The 17,790-nt window shown below is 43.0% G+C and overlaps 1 protein-coding gene across 8 annotated transcripts in view; it reads left to right on the forward strand.

Moving 5' to 3' along the window:
* The first annotated feature begins 486 nt into the window (after window positions 1–486).
* Snap91 (synaptosome associated protein 91) overlaps window positions 487–17,790 on the forward strand; it is a 113,177-nt gene continuing 95,873 nt past the window's right edge. For 4 of the 8 annotated variants that reach the window (XM_005347544.3, XM_026779295.1, XM_026779296.1 and 1 more), the window contains exons 1-2: window positions 811–1,010; window positions 1,689–1,848. In XM_005347544.3, the coding sequence (XP_005347601.1) occupies window positions 1,719–1,848 (130 nt within the window). In that variant the 5' untranslated portion in view covers window positions 811–1,010; window positions 1,689–1,718. The other 4 variants (XM_026779293.1, XM_013346394.2, XM_005347543.3 and 1 more) reach the window with 4 other exon arrangements.

Below are 17,790 nucleotides of genomic sequence, written 5' to 3' on the forward strand. Positions count from 1 at the left end.
AAATTATTAAACGAGTCCAATCCCATGCAAACAACACTGGACATTCAAATGACATAAGATGCTCCATTTTAAAGGGCAGAAACTACATTTTAAGAGTGCAAATGATTCCAGGAAAGAGTAATCTGGGATTCTGCTAATGCCTTTGCTACTTACTTGCCACTCCCGCATACCACAGTGTTGCTTTAAGACTAAAGCTGCTAGAATTAATTACCTGCCCACTCTGCTCCCTGCTGGAACTGAGACAAGTTGAGCAGGCGCAAGGAGCTGAGGGCGCACAGGTAACGGTCGCCCGGCCACAGAATCTGACATTTCAAATCGCCCTGCCCATCTGGGCCTGGGCTGCCATTGACAGGCCAGCTGGTCACAGACGCGCTTGTAGGGAGAAGGGGCTGGACTCTGTGGGCAGCACACGCCGCGGCCGCCCTTGTTTCGGCCTTCACAGCTCTCTCACCCCAGGCCCACGCCCGTGGCGATCCGGGCGAGTCTCGCAGCTGTCCCGCAGGTGTGCGCGGCGCGCGTGCACCGGGTCCGCACGGGGACGCGCGGGGGGTGTGGGGCGCACACGAGGAGGCGAGCTGCGGAGCGGCGGCGCCCCTGCCGTCCCACCCTCCCCTCCGCAGTCGCGAGCCGGGGACGCTCGCGTGCGTCTCCCCCCTCCCCACTCGCGTTTAAAGCCGCGGCTCCGAGGGGGCGGCGAGCGGGAGCGGCGGGGGGGGGGGCCGCCGGCGCTCTGCAGAGAGCTGGCCCGGGTTCGTCGGCCGCCGTCACCTGACTCGTCGCAGGCGCTCCAGCTGAGGTGGGGGCGGGGATGGGGACGCAGCGCCGAGCGCTAGAGAGACGCGGCGGCGCTGGCGGAGGCGGCAGCGGGAGGGTACGGGCGCGGGGACCGCGGAGCTGAGCCAGGGACCCGGCCGGGGCTTCGAGCATCGCGGCCTGGGGACTCTGGGGCGGCGCGCGGCTGCAACCAGCCACCCCGCGCGGCGTCCGGGCTGCGGTGCTCTCGGGGCGGGGTGAGTACGCTGGGCTAAGCAGGTTCCCTCCCCTGCGCCCGGACCGGGGGATCCGAGGGAATAATCCCCGGGCGCGGAGAAGGGCAGAGGCAGCCGGGTGACAGCTCGGTGGCGCGCTAGCGACCGGGCGGGGCCTGGGCTGTCGGCTCTCTGAGCTCCCAACGGAGAAGGGTGAGGCGCGTCTCGATTCTGGGCGGCCCTGCTACGGGGATGGGGAGAGAGGGAGGACGAGCCGCCTCAGCCCCTGGACAGATGGGAGGTGGCCGCGGCCCTGCGGGCTACCGTGGGAAGGGGGAGGGGGACACGCTGCGGCCCCCTGGCAGCGAGAGGTGCGCGCTCCTGGGCGCGGCGTCCGGAGTAACCCCGAAACGCACCGGGTCCCGCACCACGGGGTAGGGTTGCGCGGGCAGCGCGGATTGACAGAGCCAGGCCGGGATGTGGCTGCCGCTTCAGGGTGTGGGGAAGCGGGACAGTGGCACGATGCTAGGACTACCTTGCGGGTGCTTGACAGCGTTGGACCAGCAGCAGGGCTTGGCGCGTAGCTGGTCCCAAGAGGCGGTGCCAGGGCGGGGTCGGCGGAGGAGAGAGCCGCCGTGCGGCGGGAGCAGGCAAGGCCGGGGTGCTCCAGCCCAGGCGGTGCGGGTGAAAGCGGGACCGTCTCCTCTTAATTTCCTGCAGAAGAGGAGGCGGTAGACTCGGCCGGTGAAGATGTCGGGCCAAACGCTCACGGATCGGATCGCCGCCGCTCAGTACAGCGTGACTGGCTCTGCTGTAGCGAGAGCCGTCTGCAAAGCCACCACTCATGAGGTGATGGGCCCCAAGAAGAAGCACCTGGACTGTAAGCATCCTTTTATATAAGTGGAACGTGCTCATGGCATAGGGGCCTCAAAGGACCGCAGCGTGGTCTTGGCTCTCTGTCATACTGCCTGAAGCCTTGGGAACCGGCTGCCCAGCGGGTTGCTCTTGAGCTTGTCTCTTCTCTGGCCTTGAAGATGTCCCCTAGGGTAGGCCCTGAAACCTTGTCTATGAAGCCATTTTTCCTTCTGATGACCTCCAAGGTCCTAGAGGAGGAGGAAACACACGCACGCGCGTGTGCACCCTACACACACACACACACACACACACACACACACACACACACACACACACACCTCTTCATAAAAATGTACATTTGGATTATGTCTTTTGAATCATCTTTGGTTTTTCTCCACTCTCTGTAGGTTAAGGGAAAAATAAAAGAGAGATAGGTTCATGGATGGATGGCCACACTTGTCACTATAATTTCTTAAGTGCATTTTGGATAATTGTAAAATCCTGCTTTTCCCTGTGCTGCTGCTGAGGATCTGTGTGTGAATGTGGGCGAGTGTGTGTGTGTGTCATATGACACTACACTGAACTGAACTGGAATAAATCCAGGCTATTGAATGAGCAGCCCCCACTTCACAGATAATGGCGATTTCATTCTAAACATCTTGGCATATTCCTTTGTCCTATTCTCAGAAAAATGTTGGGTGGGATAATTGTTTAGGTCACAAAATGGATGTACTTTCTGAGTTAGAGGTGCTACAATTCTAGATGAAAAACGCTTTGTATATGGTAATTTCCCATGGTCATTGGATGGAGAAAGCTTTATTCTGGTTTGGGAATCTATGTATTTCTGAAGGTTTCTTGCATGTAGTATAGGAAATCTTTTGCTGCTGAAGGGTGAATAGTGACATTTAGAAAACTTTGGACAGTGAGGTATCCCCAAAGCTACCCCAATTAGTATCCTGCAGTTTCTGTCTGTCTGTCTGACCTGCCTAGAGTCTTCTGTCCTTTCCTGATGTTCGTTGCTAAAGGTCAGCATTGGCACAAAAAATATTTGCCCATGCTTATTTTCCCATCTCAGTCCCTTGACCTCTTTTTTTTTGTCTGTTGTTTTAGGGTTTTATGTTTATATTTTGCATTTTATTTTTCTTACTTTACTACTTCTGCCTCTTGTGTTGCTGAGAAAATGGCACCACCACCCCTACCCCCAATCCCAGCTCCATCCTTTGCATGAGCAAAGTTTGAGGAAGCTCTCAAATGGGCATTGTCAGAGCTGCCGGGTGGAACTGATGAATTTTCTATCTACAAGTTTGTCTGAGGGGAAGACATTATTATGCCTTCCCTGAGGCAATGTTTAACAAAATCTATTGATTACAGGATCTTATATTATACATTGAATACTGGGTAAGAGAGGCTACCAGGGCCAGCACACCTCACAGGGGCAGAAATTATAAATTCATGACCAGCTCACTTTGCTGCAGCATGCTGAATCATTTAGCCGTCTTTCCATCAGTTTCCCCAACTCTGGAACACTGACTCACATCTTAGTGGTCATGTCAACCTAGAAAGTTCTCATGATAAAAAACTGAGTAGGTGATGGGTTTGCCACTCTTAGATCAGCATATTGATGGATGTCAGAGAGCATTCTCGGGACATTTCAGGAAGACATCATTCAGATAAAGACTAAATCTCCCAAATCTAATTAGTTACCTTTATCCTATGGATCTGGAAGCATCACTTGACGGGTTTGAAAGTAGGGTATTTCCAATACCCCGGCATATGTTAATGAGTGGGGTGTCTTAGAAGACATGGATCATTGTAGAAGATTCCAAGTTAAAAGAAATAACCTGAACTAGGAACTGACTTCGTATTAAAAGGAGAATTATGTGTTACATTTTCTTGTGCTGGCTACTGAGCTTTTCGTCTGGGATAACAAACCTGGATTGCTTTGAAGTACTGCATTTACCTGCCATCTGTGGTTGGTAATCTGCTCTGTAGGGAAAGGGGAGGAATTCTTAGCCTAACTAGTCTCCAAAATGCCGACCTTGCTTTTGTGGTTGTGTGTGAACTTCACAACTCACATACACATTATAATCTTTCTACCTGAGACATTCTTAATTCTGTTGAGTTCAAAACTGAACCACCTCTGAGGAGTGTGTGTAGTGGCTTTTCTTTTTATTGTATCTTTTCATTAAAATATAAGTGATTGGGGGGGTTGGTGGCACACATCTTTAATCCCAGCACTCAGGAGGCAGAGGCAGGCAGATTTTTGTGAGTTCAAGGCCAGCCTGGTTCACTGCGCTAGTGCCAGTACAGGCTCCAAAGCTACACAGAGAAACACTAAGAACAAAACAAAACAAAACATAAATGATCTTCCCCTTGAGCTTAGACTTTGGGTGGACTTTGAAAAGTCAGGTGTCACATTCCTGCTAAAAGACTGTGTGGAAAATTGCCAATTTAAATTGGTTACATGCTCAGAATTCTTTGTGAAGTTCCTTTATGAAGCAGTAGGCACTCTCAGTAGTTAAGAGACAGAGGAAAAGTACAATATTCTTGTTAATAAGACATGTAGATACATTACCTAAGTTTGTCCGTAGACACTGAACCATCAAAGCAATAGTTTAGTTTTGAAGCATATAACGATTAGGAGGAAGAGATCAGAACAGGTTGGTAGTCTGAAACAAAAAAAAAGTATTATTAGTTGGATTTGCACATTTTTAGTTTGGAGTTTCAGTTGGGAGATAATGAGTACAGTTTAAGATTATGTGATTTCCTAAAATATTGGATTAGTTGGTCTTAGAACTTCATGAAATTAATATTTGATATTAGAGTGCTAGCTTAAAAAACTAGTATTTTTTAGAGCAAGAGACTAAAAATAATTATTGCTAATTATGGTGATTTATACAATGTTGCTTAATAGTATATGATTTGCATGTTTGAAGAGCTAATTTAACATTGGGGGCAGAATCTGATGGGGTAAAATGTGGGGGTAAATAGAGTCAGTTTCTCAGGGTTGGTGTTTCTGGGTATGTTTCTTGTTTTTGCTTTTGTTTTTAGATATGGAACTAGATTTTGAACCCAGAGCCCAGTGTATGCTGGGCAGACACTTTACCACTAATTTGCATCTGTAGCCCAGATTTTCTTTCTACTGGCAATATTATCTTTCTTGAAGGGAGAAACAGATTCACATAGTCAGTAGCTGTATACCAAATGTTAAAAATATTGTAAGTATTAGTAATCTAAAGAATTCTTTAGATTTCTTAGTTGATCTACAAATTTCATTCTCTACCCTACCACCTTCCAGCAATCATGTTGTCCCACTTGCACACTTAGAGACTTCACCAATAGTGGTTTTCTGGGGTGACGTGTGCAGCCTCGCCTTACTTCCTCTGTAACTTCATGTGTGTGTTTGGTAGCATAGAAGATGCCCAGGACTTAACAGGGCATCCTTCGGTTTCCTTACCAATATGCTACTTGGCAGTGTGCTATCCTCCTCTGTGTTGTGGTTAGCCTCAATGTTAGCCCAAGTCAAATAGCAAGAAAACCCTAGAAGGCACCAAGTACTGGTCCTGTAGGTTCCAAGTACTGCTCTGGGGTTTAACAGAAATACAGAATTGGTCCCAAGAACCATCTGTGGGGGAAATTCAGAATGTATTGCAGCTCTGGTGTAAGATTCTTTTGAATGATTAATGCTGATGGATGATTTCTGTATATACCAGTCAGAGTACCTGAATTAAAATAATCATAGTTCAAATGCATGCTCATCAATAACATCATGCCAAAGCAAGTGGAAAACCCATTGGCCTACCAGAAATGTTACTTTTCTCTCATTATTATTCTTAAAAGTTTTGATAATGAGTTCATCCCACAGAAAAGTGATTCAAGTCCTGAATCTCTTTGAGAGATACTAAAAGTTTATTCATCATTCTTTTCCCCCAAGTCCCCAAAACTAGTCTTCTCTAATACATTAATATATATTTGCATGCTTAGTAATCCTCACATATATTTTGACTTATAGAAGTGCAGTTTGAGCCAGGCATGGTGGTGGAGGTCTGTATTTTCAGCACTTAGGAGGTAGAAACATAAGGAACAGGAGATCAAGGTCATCCTGGCCTACATAGCAAGGCCATATAGGTTTATATCAGATCCCTGTCTCAAAAGACTAAAAAATCAGAAGAGAAAGAAATTTAATCTGTGCTAGTACAGTGGCTACTATATTTGTACCAAATGTATTCTTTTATATATTGAAAGATGTGATGATTGATGAATAAATTTAGAATCATATATAAATGATACTGAGTATATTGTGTGATTTTCAATGTAAGATATTAATTGGCTCTGTAGGATAATTATCATCGACTAGTTGTTTTGATTTAATTATTTCCCATTGTCTGGAAACATTCTATTATTTCCTATACCTGGGTGTACTGTGTGCCTTCTAGATTATATCAGAAGACCTAGCCCAATTGTGAAGATGTCTTAAAACAGTCTATATCAGTTTTTGGATAGGCAAGAAGAGAGGGGGGGAAACATACGTCTGAAAAGCATTTAATATGACTATAATTTGTGTTGGAAGTACTAGAGGAGGCCTGTGCTGTTCTTAGCATATTGGGTGGAGGAAAGGGAACAAGAGGAGTTGGGTGACTTCTAGGAGAGAAGCAGAGGACTTGAAGAGAGTCTTGACTCTGGTTCAGTGACTTGTATGAACTTTGGGTCTGGTTAATTTCAGTGTAATATTTTGATATCTAATATTTTAAAATAAAGTTAATTATAAATAAGGAGTTGTGGGTAATAGGTAACAGTGTGCTGTTCATCACTAGTGTAATAGCAAGATTTTTTTATGAATTAAAAACTTCTTATTGTTGGTGCTGGAGTTTGGACTCAGAATCTCATACATGTTCAACACATGTTGGGCCACAAAACTATATTCTTAGTCTTTAAAAAACTGGTTCATTTATGTTTTCTAGTGGGTTGAAAATGGAAGGATATAAAATAGGTAAGGTCATATCTTAATTGCAATATTAACATGCAATTCTTTATAATGAAATCTGGAATTTTGGTGCATTGCTAGTTAAACATTCACTTAATGGCTGCTAAATACTTCTTTGAGATGTAGTCTGTATGTTAGGTTATTACAGCTTTCTTTTAGCTTTCCACAAAGATCCTTTAAAATCTTACTTCCTTCTTTTAAGTAAATCCCAGATAGGGTAGGGTATTCTTCAGGGCTTAATTTGGTTTCAGTAATTTGGTAAGGAAGGTCAGAAGTGACACAGGACCCTGTTCCTTGAAGACCACCATTGTGTTCACTACAGGGTTGTGTTTTGGTGACTCTGCTCCTGAGCCGGCAGATTTGAACAATCTTCAAGTAGAATCATAGTGCCTTTAAGTCATTTGGAAAGCCACACTTTTTAACCATTAAAATACACAGGCTTATTTCTTTTCTCTTGTAAGTTCCTTTTTCTTTGCCTAGAAACCTGTTTACTTGTGTTTTCTTTGGGGAAATTATATAATGTGGTGAGTCATGTGGGAACTGTTCTGCCCTGCTGTCAATTATACCCTGACCTGTAAGACATGGACTCTTGCCTTGGGGCAGTAGGATGAAAGTAGACCCTGAAGCGCAGGCTTTGTGCCCCTGCCTTCTTACAATCTCCTCCTTTGTCCTACCTGCCTGAGGACACTGGCTCCTTGTGTAACACGTGGTGAAGGTGAATCTGTGTTGTAAAGGGTTGGTCCATGTGCTGGTCCAGCAATCCAGGAGAGTCGGAGGACAACTCCTCACCTGCTCTGTGTTGTTTGACCTTTTGGTAAGATCACTTGATGACCGCCCTTTCATTAGCACTTTTCTTTTCAACTATAACTGCCCTCATTCAAGTGTGAGTTATTCTCCCTGTCATCAGAATCCTTAACCTCACATTCTAGCTGTTTTACACCCAATTTTAAATATCTTCATTTGAGCAAACAAAACCACCTATGTAATGTCCCTGGACTTCATGGAGTCTTCCGGCAGCCGGCCTGTCAACCGTGCCTTATGTCCTATGGCACACTTTCTTGAAGTAGTGACTGCAAAGATTTGTTACCCTCTTCAGATATCCTGTGTGGCTTTGCCTTTAATTCAGTCTTAAGCTATTGCCGTTGCAGTTGTGCGCCCATCACCCACTCGGTTGGCCAAGCTGAGCGCTGTCTCTGACACACAAATACATTGTCATTCTCAGGTCCTGGAACCATCAGTGCTGAGGCCTTGGTGGCTAAGGCTTCAGCTGTTGGAAGTCTGGGGACATCTGGGGAGACGGCATTTGCTTATCTACCACTACTGCTGCTAGCCATTAACACCAGTACTGTGACTACCACTTTCACCACTGTTCAGTCTCTATGCTTCTCTTGGCTCCTTCCTTTGAATTATATCAGTTCTAACTTTCCCCTTTTTGCAGTTTGGAAGTTATATGTACCATTTTTCAGTCTTTAGATTGGTCATATCTGGTAATATTTTTGTAATAAAAGGAATTTAGGAATTTTTAAGACTTTTGCATTGTATGCCATTGTTGTCCAAGTTTGACTGCCCCTGTAATTTCAGCCTCAGTGGTTATTCTGTAGAGGCAGTGTTTGGGTAGCCATCACCACCTTGAATTGGACCGTTCCTTTTTCTGGTGCTTTCTGGTGGTTTCCTCAGTAAGGCTGTCCGTCTAAACAGCTTTGATTGTCGTCATGGTTTGGAGAGAGAGTCTGAACAACTCTAGGATGACAGTTCCCATGTGCAAATACTAGTTCACTCATTTGGCCTCTGTTGCTGCTCCTAAGAATCATTGGTCCACCTGCTTTTAAATGATCACCCGCCTTATGATTTCTTTAAAGAATATTAAACTACCATGGCCTTCTCTAGCATGTGTGTAGATGTGGCTTCCCTATTGTCTGTCCTGTTGGAACTGTATTGGGTTTCCTGAATTGAGAATTACCATCTCTCATCAATTCTAGAAAATTCTCAGTCTTTCGATTATCATTGATTACTCCCTATACCCACCCATTCTCTTTTGTCTCTGACCTTCAAGTGTAACTTGATATAGTACACATTATATCCTTTCAAGTCTAAATATACCTTTCATAGTTTCCAGTTCTTTCCTATTGAGCATGCCTCATTTTTCTGATTCTACTTTATTTTTTTCTCTCTCTAGCTGTGTCTTAAAGCTTTATTCACCCGCAGTTATAACTTAATAATTTTTTTAAGTTTTCAAGTTTTTCAGATCTGCTCATTTGGGGATTGCATATGTTCCTTGCTCATATTTTTGGATCCCATTTTAAATTTTCCCCACTTTTAGCCAAACAAATTTTATCTTCTGTTTTACATGGATCTTCTGTTTTACCTGAGACCCTGCTTTCGTCTAGTTCAGCCTGATCCTGACCCTCACTCATGGTGTTCTCAGATGTTTCATAGTTTTAGCTTCTGAAGTTGTGTTGGCTAGGTGTCCATCAGTGAGAAAACCCGAGAACATGGTGTCTCATAGAGTTTGTGCTTGCGGCATGAAAAACCCACAGGTGTCCCATCCTGGATTGATTTCTGTTTTCTCATCTAATGCAGGCCCATGTTTGTGATTTTCATCCATATCTAAAAATCGAAAAAACTGAAATTGGTTTTGTAAATCTTTGGTGACAGAAGTTGGCCTGCTAGTCTGCATACCCTCTACCCTGAAGTATGTGTGTTCAACCACAGACATGTTGTTACTATAACACTGTTTCCCAGATTATACTGGGGTGTTAGTGTGTGGCGTGTCTCAGGCTTTGGCTGAACTTGAAAAATTGTGAAATCAGGGCTATATGGCCCTAAGTTCCTGAGATACTGGGGTGTTAGTCTGTGGTATACATTTTCATACAAACTTGAGACAGGGAAAGCTGTGGTTACAAAGGCCCCAGGGATTTTCCCTCATCCTCCTTGAGTGTAGCCTTAATGTGACACATTGTATTGTTTCCCTTTCCTAAAGAGCCTTCTTTTTGTGTGTGTTAGTTTTACTAAGGGTGCAGCCCTGAACCTGAGCACCTTATATGTGGGTCTTCCTTTTTTAGTCCCGGAAGACTGGGCACGTGTTGCCCACGAAGCTGTTAGATGATGGCACCTGGAGGTCATTTGGATTCAACACATGCTTTCCTTCACTTCAGTGCTGCTCTGCCCTAGAGGTTTCCTTTGTGCTTTGGTCCTGGGCATTCGTTCATTACCTTCTGAGGAAGCCGGATGTGCATGGAAGGATGTCTTTCCCTGGTGGTCCACCTGTGCACTAGGAATGAGCCCCGCCTGCTTTGCTCTTGTTCTCAGTCTGCCTCCCTCCAGTTCGCTCCTGAACTGTGTTTTAGTTCACTAAAATCACATACACTGCATTGCGTTCAGTCTTGTGCACATGTTGTTAGAAACTTGGGCATGCTTGCTTAGGACTGGGATGGCTCCCTGCATCTCAGAACTGCAGTGGGCGTCCGTGTGGGTTTTTCCCCCTGGTCGGAGCTCCTTCAAGCTCCTCTGACACCAGACTGAATGTGAACTAGTTTGGGGTTTAAATACTAACTGGATAACTAATTTTGTTACAAACTTCATTCTTCCCTATCTTTAGGTCTTTCCCCACATGCTTTTGCCTAATAACATTAAAACTTTTGGTTAAAAGACCATGAAATCAATTAAAAATAGGATATCTCAGAAAATCAGTTTTAAAAGCCCATTATACTGCTTAATGTAAGTAGTTAATGCATAGTGCCTGTTAGCCTCTTTCCAGTTACATTCTTGGGATATGATAAAAATTATATTTTGGCAGATGGCTATGGTGTGTGCCTGTAATTCAAGTATTCTGGAGACCAAGGCAGGGGGATAATGAGCTCAAAAAGGTCACACTGAACTACATAGAGAGATGCTGTCTCAAAGAACCAAAAACCAAAATTTAAAAAAATGGTTGAGTGAAATCATAAATTTGACAAGAAACATGTAATTAATGGTCAGGATTTATAAATTGGTAAGACATTAAATTTTGATTATACCTGTATTCTTTGGGTTGTGTATTTGAAGTGAATGTGTACTTCCTTTGGTATATTTCCCTCATGACTAATAATTAGGAATTAATGTTATAGAAAGTTCTTTAGCATTCTCTGTGTGTAAATGTATGCTTTTACTTTCTTTGTGTTAGTCAGTTATGGTTGAGTACTACTTTCAATGACTGCTCTATGATTTATGAATATATATTTTAAACATGGGAAGGAAAGTTTAAAAATAATAAAACATAATTCAGACACAAACTCTGAATTACTTTGAAGTCATATTATTCAAAATTCAATAATACTTTTTACTAACATGATGACATTCCCATTCATGATTTGGAAGATGGGGATGGAGATGAAGCTCAGTGGTACTGAACATGCCTGGCATGTATCTATGGCCAGCACGAATCAGTGGCTGGTTTGTATAGGTACTGGGTTTGATCACCAATAATGCAAAAGGGGAAGGAAGGGAAGAAAGGAAAGGAAGGAAGGGAGGGAAAAAGGAAGGAAGGAAGGAGTGACTTGAAGCATTTAGAAAAGTAATGAGGAATAAGAGACAAATTTAACTTAAAATAGTATTCTTTTTATCTTCATAAAGAGAACAATAAGTGTCAGAGTATTTCTCCACTTAGTTGGAGAAATTGGAAGTTACTTTCAGTCTTGAGACTTTGAGTATTTATTTAGCATAATAGCATTACTTATTCATTTGATAAATATTTACCAAACATCAGGAATTGTTCCAGGAGGCAGGGATACCCTGGAGAATAAGATGTTGCCTGTGGCATCAAGAGAGCTAGCAGCTTGGTAGGGAAGACAGAAACCGAAAGACCTAATTACCAGTGATTTCAGAAGCATTAAGGTTCAGCAGGGAAAGAAAGACCACAGTGGAGGTGCATTGTAGAAATGGTGTTTAAGGTCAGACTTTAAGGATCAAAGGAACTCACAAGGGTGAGGTGGAGACAAAGGCTGCTTGCTGCTCAGCAGACAGCGGCTCCTGCAGAGAAGGCACGCCTTAGGAACTTCAGCTGACAGCTGCAGGAAGGCTGGTAGTGTAAGAGGTCAGATCCTGGAAAACATGGCTGCACCCCCACCTGCAGGACCTTCAGGGCTAGACAAACCTTAGGTAGCTCTGGATGCCCAGTTTTCACAGTAAGAAAGTTGAGTTCCGGGGCAAAATCACACGTTTTCTGTGTGTTGGTACTGGTAATTCTTACTGTCTTGAGCAGCTAACTCCTCTAGTGTGCCATTGCTTTGTTGGCCTCATTCTGGTTGGTAGATGCATGCGTGAGAACTTCAGCTGCAACTCTTGATTATCCCTGTTAGCATCAGCGTATGCAGGCTGCAGCTGTTCCAGCTTCTACGTGGTAATTCAATAGACTGTGGCTTAATGTAGTTGTGTTGTGTTCTGTTTCTCTATTCCATCAAAGTTGCCCTGTGCTCATGGTTTTATGACCCTTTCCTTAAGCATTTTGATATGTAATGTTCTGTTTCTTCCAGGCCCCATATGAGCATGAGTGAGCCCATGGAAGGGTCCACAAGAGCTACTTTTGAGTCTTCAGCAGTGAAAAGGCTGAATGAACCACTTAACCCTTGAATCAGTCCTTTGCTTAGTGTTTAGTTACTTGTTCCTTTCAGTAAAAGTTCTCACTATCTTCTAAATGAAGTTTTTAATTTTTATCTATCTTTTTCTTAGTATTTTGTGGTTCAACGTTGCGGAAGGACCTCCCGCAACAGTTCTATAGTATATAGTATATATTATTATATCTGTGTCGTCATGGCATTGTACCATGCCAAGGATCTGCCCCCCCCCTCTCTCTATATATATGTGTGTGTGTGTGTGTGTGTGTGTGTGTATGTGTGTATACATATATATATTTATCACACTTCATACAACTAACCATTTTATTTGTAAATTGTATTCATAATTTTATAACCTAATGTTGTGAGTTGAGAGAAGTGTCTCTTCATTTCAGCTCAGCCTTGCTTGCCCAGATGAAAAAGAAAAAGAGTGTGAGTGACCGATGGGTGAAAGTATAAATTAGTCTTCATCTTTGGGAGGATATGTTGTCAGTATCAGCTGAAACCCCTGATAACCCTTTGAACTAGTAATTTGACTTTTATAGGTTTTATCTTGGAAAAATAGAGAATTCATGAATGTTTGTTATATCTTTGTATATATTCCTTAGTACTTTTTAAAAAACAATGATGTCTTCAAATAAAAACTGAAAAACCTCAAAACTGGAAAGTTAAAGTATATTTGTCATAGAAATTGGAACATGAAGACATGGTTCCCATTTTAGTGTATGCATGTACTGGTGACATGTGTTTCTGGAAGACTATACACCAACATGTTCTCTATGGATTGAAGGACTTGTGTTTTCTACTTTGTACCCTTGTCAATAATGACTGCTTTGTTTCTGTGTTAGAGGAATACAGACAAACTGGTTATGGCAAAAGAAGGACCATTTTGTTCTTTATGACCAATATGAGGAAAAGGCATGGATGGATTTGGACCCTCAGATGCTTATTCAGGATTCTTTTTCCCCACATCTGGTTTCTGTTTCTTTTCCATGTGGAATCGGTGATTCAAACTTCATTTTTGCAGGACAACAATCTCAATGAGTCTGGAAGTGTGGTTTGCTATCATCGCAGCCTCACTGAGAAATTAGCTTTCTTGCTATAGCTAGAGTATGACAAAAATCATAGCGGACAGTTGATTTCTTTTCTCAGGTTGCTCCATGGCATGGCACCATGTGTCTAGTTTACTTTCTGTTGCTGTGATAAATACTGTGGCTGAAAGCAATTTGGACATGGAAGGGTTTATTTCATCTTATTGTTTATCATCTTTCATGAAGAAAAGTCAGGGTAGAAGCTCAAGGCTAGAATCAGGAATCAGAAGTCATGGAGGAATGCTGCTTCCTGCCTTGCTCCTCAGGACTGGCTCACCTTGCCTTTTTGTAGACCCCAAGACTACCTGCCCACAAGTGGCACCACCCATAGTGGGCTGGGTCCTCCACGTCAGTCATCGGTCAAGGCTTGCCTATAGGCCAGTCTTAAGAAGGCACTTTCTCAATTAAGGTTCCCTCTTCCCTGACATCCTTAACTTGTGTCAAGTCAGCAAAAATCTAACCAACACACCATGATTGTCAAGCTCAGCCAGAACTACCGTCTTGGGATCAGTCCCAAGAGCTAGGGATCAGGTGCAAATTTTCCTTCCAACTTCTGTTGCGGTCTGCTTTGGATAGCACTTTTCAGTCTCTTACCTAGGGCCTTAGACTCATCCACTGAAGTCTAGCTAATGAGGAAGACAGAAAAGGAAATATTCCAAGAGATGGGATTAGATCTATATAGCATTCCTATCTGTTTCATTGGTAAGAACTCAGCCAGTGGCATCAACAAAGTTAGAGGACAGTCTCTAACTGTGAGTGAAGGAGAAGAAAATAGCTTATGAACACAGGACATTGATCCTCCCATGCCCATGGAAAGGGCATTGGAAATATTTCTCTTGTGCCTGTGGGATCTCGTGAATTCTCGCTACCCTCAGCATAACAGTTATCCAGATGTACAGTGAGCTACCTGAAATGAGTCCTTTCCAGAGGGTAGATGATTCTGGAAATGAGTAGCTAGAGGCCAGGCACTGGTTCCCTGCCCTTGGCACACATGACAGATGGGTCTTTGTGCTCTGGTCTGTGTAGTTTGGTTTGGTCTTAAACTTTTACTTGTATGCAATGGTTTAGATTTCCACTCTCAAACATAGTTGATATGTAAACTGAAGCCAGTGCAGCACCCCTAGTCTGGGCAATTTTTCCAGGTTAAATATAACACAAGCTTTTCGCTGAATTTGCGCAGATGCCTAGTGTTTGCAGTCCGTGTGGACAAATCAGAGCTCGGGACCCATCTTCTGGTGGCCTTGTGATTTTAAGCTAGTAATATGCAAGTATATCAACTAGTACATCAGTGGCAGACCCCTAAAAGATAGTTCTCTAGATCTGCCTGATGCTTTTATTGGTTAATGAATAAAGAAGCTACTTGGGCCTATGGCAGGGCAAAGTAGAACAAGGCAGGAATTCCAGTCCAAGCAGAGGTAGAGTCAAGAAGATGCCATGTAGCTGCCACAGAAGACAACGCTGGAGCTTTACCCAGTAAGCCACAGCCTTGTGGTAATACACGGAATAATAGAAATGGGTTAATTTAAGATGTAAGAGTTAGTTCCTCAGAATACTAAGCCATTGGCCAAGCAGTGTTGTAATTAATATAGTTTCTGTGTGATTATTTTGGGTCTGGGTGGCCAGGAAACGAAAGAGCAGCCTCTGACCTACAAAAGGCGACAATTTATTTTATCTTTTAAGCATTAATGGAGACAAGTAAGGTTATTTTGAGAAAGTAAAAGGACTGTTTTGAGCTTTGCATCTAAAATTGAAAATTTTTCTGGTCAATCAAGTCTGGTAGTACTCTATCATCTTAAAAAGTGAATTATGCAAGATATTCTCTTTGAACCTCTTCTTGAGTACCTACATGGATAGAATTTCCTTCTAAATTTAAAGTTCATCTCAATTCACTTTTTAATGTAAGACACACTGGCACTCTGTCTTTACCTATAATACTTAGGTGAAGGGGAAAAAAGGCTCTCTAGAGGGGAAGCGGGGTTAGTGTGAGCACAGGCTGTGCATGGCAAATAGAAGCGCAGCTGAGGTCTTCCTCAGAAGGACCCTCCAAGGTCAGTGTCCCTTTCCCAAGCTTGCAGAGGAGAGGAGATGCTCATCCAGTGCCTGCCACTGCTGACAGGAGAGAGGTCAGGATTTCTTCGCATGTTCTATCTCAAGGTTCATGTTTCCTTTCCCACCTTTGCATGGCATCGCTTGCTTATCCGCCCAGTGTTGTAAGAAGTAAAAATACAAAACAGAAACAGATAAAATCCCCTGAGATTGTGTCAAGGAAGTTCAGTAGCTATTTCATTACAGGGATAAACCCCTATGCAGCCTATCTTTGGATAATAGCAGGGGAAATGTGAAGGGTGTGGAATCAGATGACTGTCCAGAGCCCATTTGCTTCTCGCCAGGGTGCCTGTTGTAGGCTTGTATGAAGGCATTTATTTCAACACACTCTAGCGATATTGGGAGCTGTGAAGCATACAGCTTAGAAAGAGCTCCAACAGATGACCCAGGCTAACCCTGATACTGCTGCCTTCTGGCTCTGATCTTAGCCAGATAAATTGAGTTCCTGCAGGTCTTAGTCTTCTCCTTTCTAAGGCATCCTGAAGTTACAGTAACAATGAAAGGAATATGTTTGCTAAAATCAGTGGTAACAGACCAACCCAAATGACTCTACAAATGGTTCCTATTAGAGGAAAAGGTTGAGGCACAGCAAGCAGCAATGAATTTGTTAAAGAACAGCCTGGCTTCAGCTGCTCTGGGCTTTTCTGTGGTATCTGCTTGAGAAATTAGGTTTTTGTTGTTGTTTGGTTTTGTTTTTGTATGAAAGGGAGAAAAGGGCAACTAATCCTCCATTATATTTTCCTGTACTTTGGGCCAGTGGCATGCGTTAACACTAATTATTAGGATATAGATGTAGCATGTTCAGTTTAAATCATCTCTTAAAATCAAATACGAAAGCCTGGAATATGCATCATGGTTTGCTTGGTGGCTGTGGATTTCTAAGGCTCGGTGTTTTGGCTTTAGACTTGCGTTTCTTTTTAGATGTTATTTTAAACTTTTCAAATAGGGGGTTAACAAAAGTGTGATTGGTTATTTAAGAAAAATAGTGGCACTTGACCCCCGAAATGTTTAAGACACATGGAAATGAGAAGAACAGAATTTGAAGTGGCCTTGTTATTATGGTTAATGGTTCATATTGTTCTCGTTTCACACTGTTGTCCAGTTAAAAAGACACAAAGAAAATGGGGGGGGGGGACATTAAATTACTATTTTTGATTTAAGCATCAATATATGCTGTTAAGAAAGACTTGAAAAATGTTTGGAAAATAATTTGACCTAATAGTGAAAAATAGTTTTTAAAATGATCAATAGTTACAATGAGACGCAGTATTTATGTTGTGTGTGCTTATAGGGAAATATACTGGAACAACATTGATGGTTTGGGGCACCGACAGAGGCGATCGAAACTGAGTAGAAATTCAACAGCAGCAGAAGAGTAGATAAACAATGTAAAGGATGCTGATTCCTCTCGTTTGGGTGGAAGACATTCTGGAAAGCTTTAGTTGAATAGTTGAGTCATTTAAAATTTTATATTTAAGAGATTAATTCTTGGTGTCAGTAAGTGTGGCTATGGTTAAAAATTGATAGCACGATACACTAATTGACCAAGAGCAATATAACTTTTGGAAGGTCAAAGTTGTAAGTATCTTAATTGTGGGCTCTTCTATTTCTTAAACATTTTTTTTCTCACCACTATACAAACGAGGATTCTTAAACATTTTTTGTCTTATTGTTAACTATGTGGACTTTTGTGCCTTTGTGTGATATGTGCACTGTGCACAGGTGCCCATGCAGGCCAGAAGAGGGCATTGGGTCCCTTGGAGCTAGAGTTAGAGGTGATTGTGAGCTGCCCAGTGTGGATGTACACTGTGTGCAGGTGCCATGCAGGCCAGAAGAGGGCATTGGGTCCCTTGGAGCTAGAGTTAGAGGTGATTGTGAACTGCCCAGTGTGGATGCTAGGAAGCCACACTCAGTCCTCTGCAAAAGCAGTACGTGCTTTTAGCCACTGAGCCATTTTTCCATCACCCAATTTGGTATTTTTCAATTTCTTAAAATTGTTACACATAGTTAGACTCTATTTAAAAGTATATAAAAAGGCAAACATCTTTGACTTAAGACTATTAGTTTTTAGTTAAACTTTTATTCTTAAAAGTTCAAGAATTAGGCCAGGCGGTGGTGGCGCATGCCTTTAATCCCAGCACTCGGGAGGCAGAGGCAGGCGGATCTCTGTGAGTTCGAGACCAGCCTGGTCTACA

Source organism: Microtus ochrogaster, chromosome 5 (assembly GCF_000317375.1).
Source record: "Microtus ochrogaster isolate Prairie Vole_2 chromosome 5, MicOch1.0, whole genome shotgun sequence".
Taxonomy (NCBI): domain Eukaryota; kingdom Metazoa; phylum Chordata; class Mammalia; order Rodentia; family Cricetidae; genus Microtus; species Microtus ochrogaster.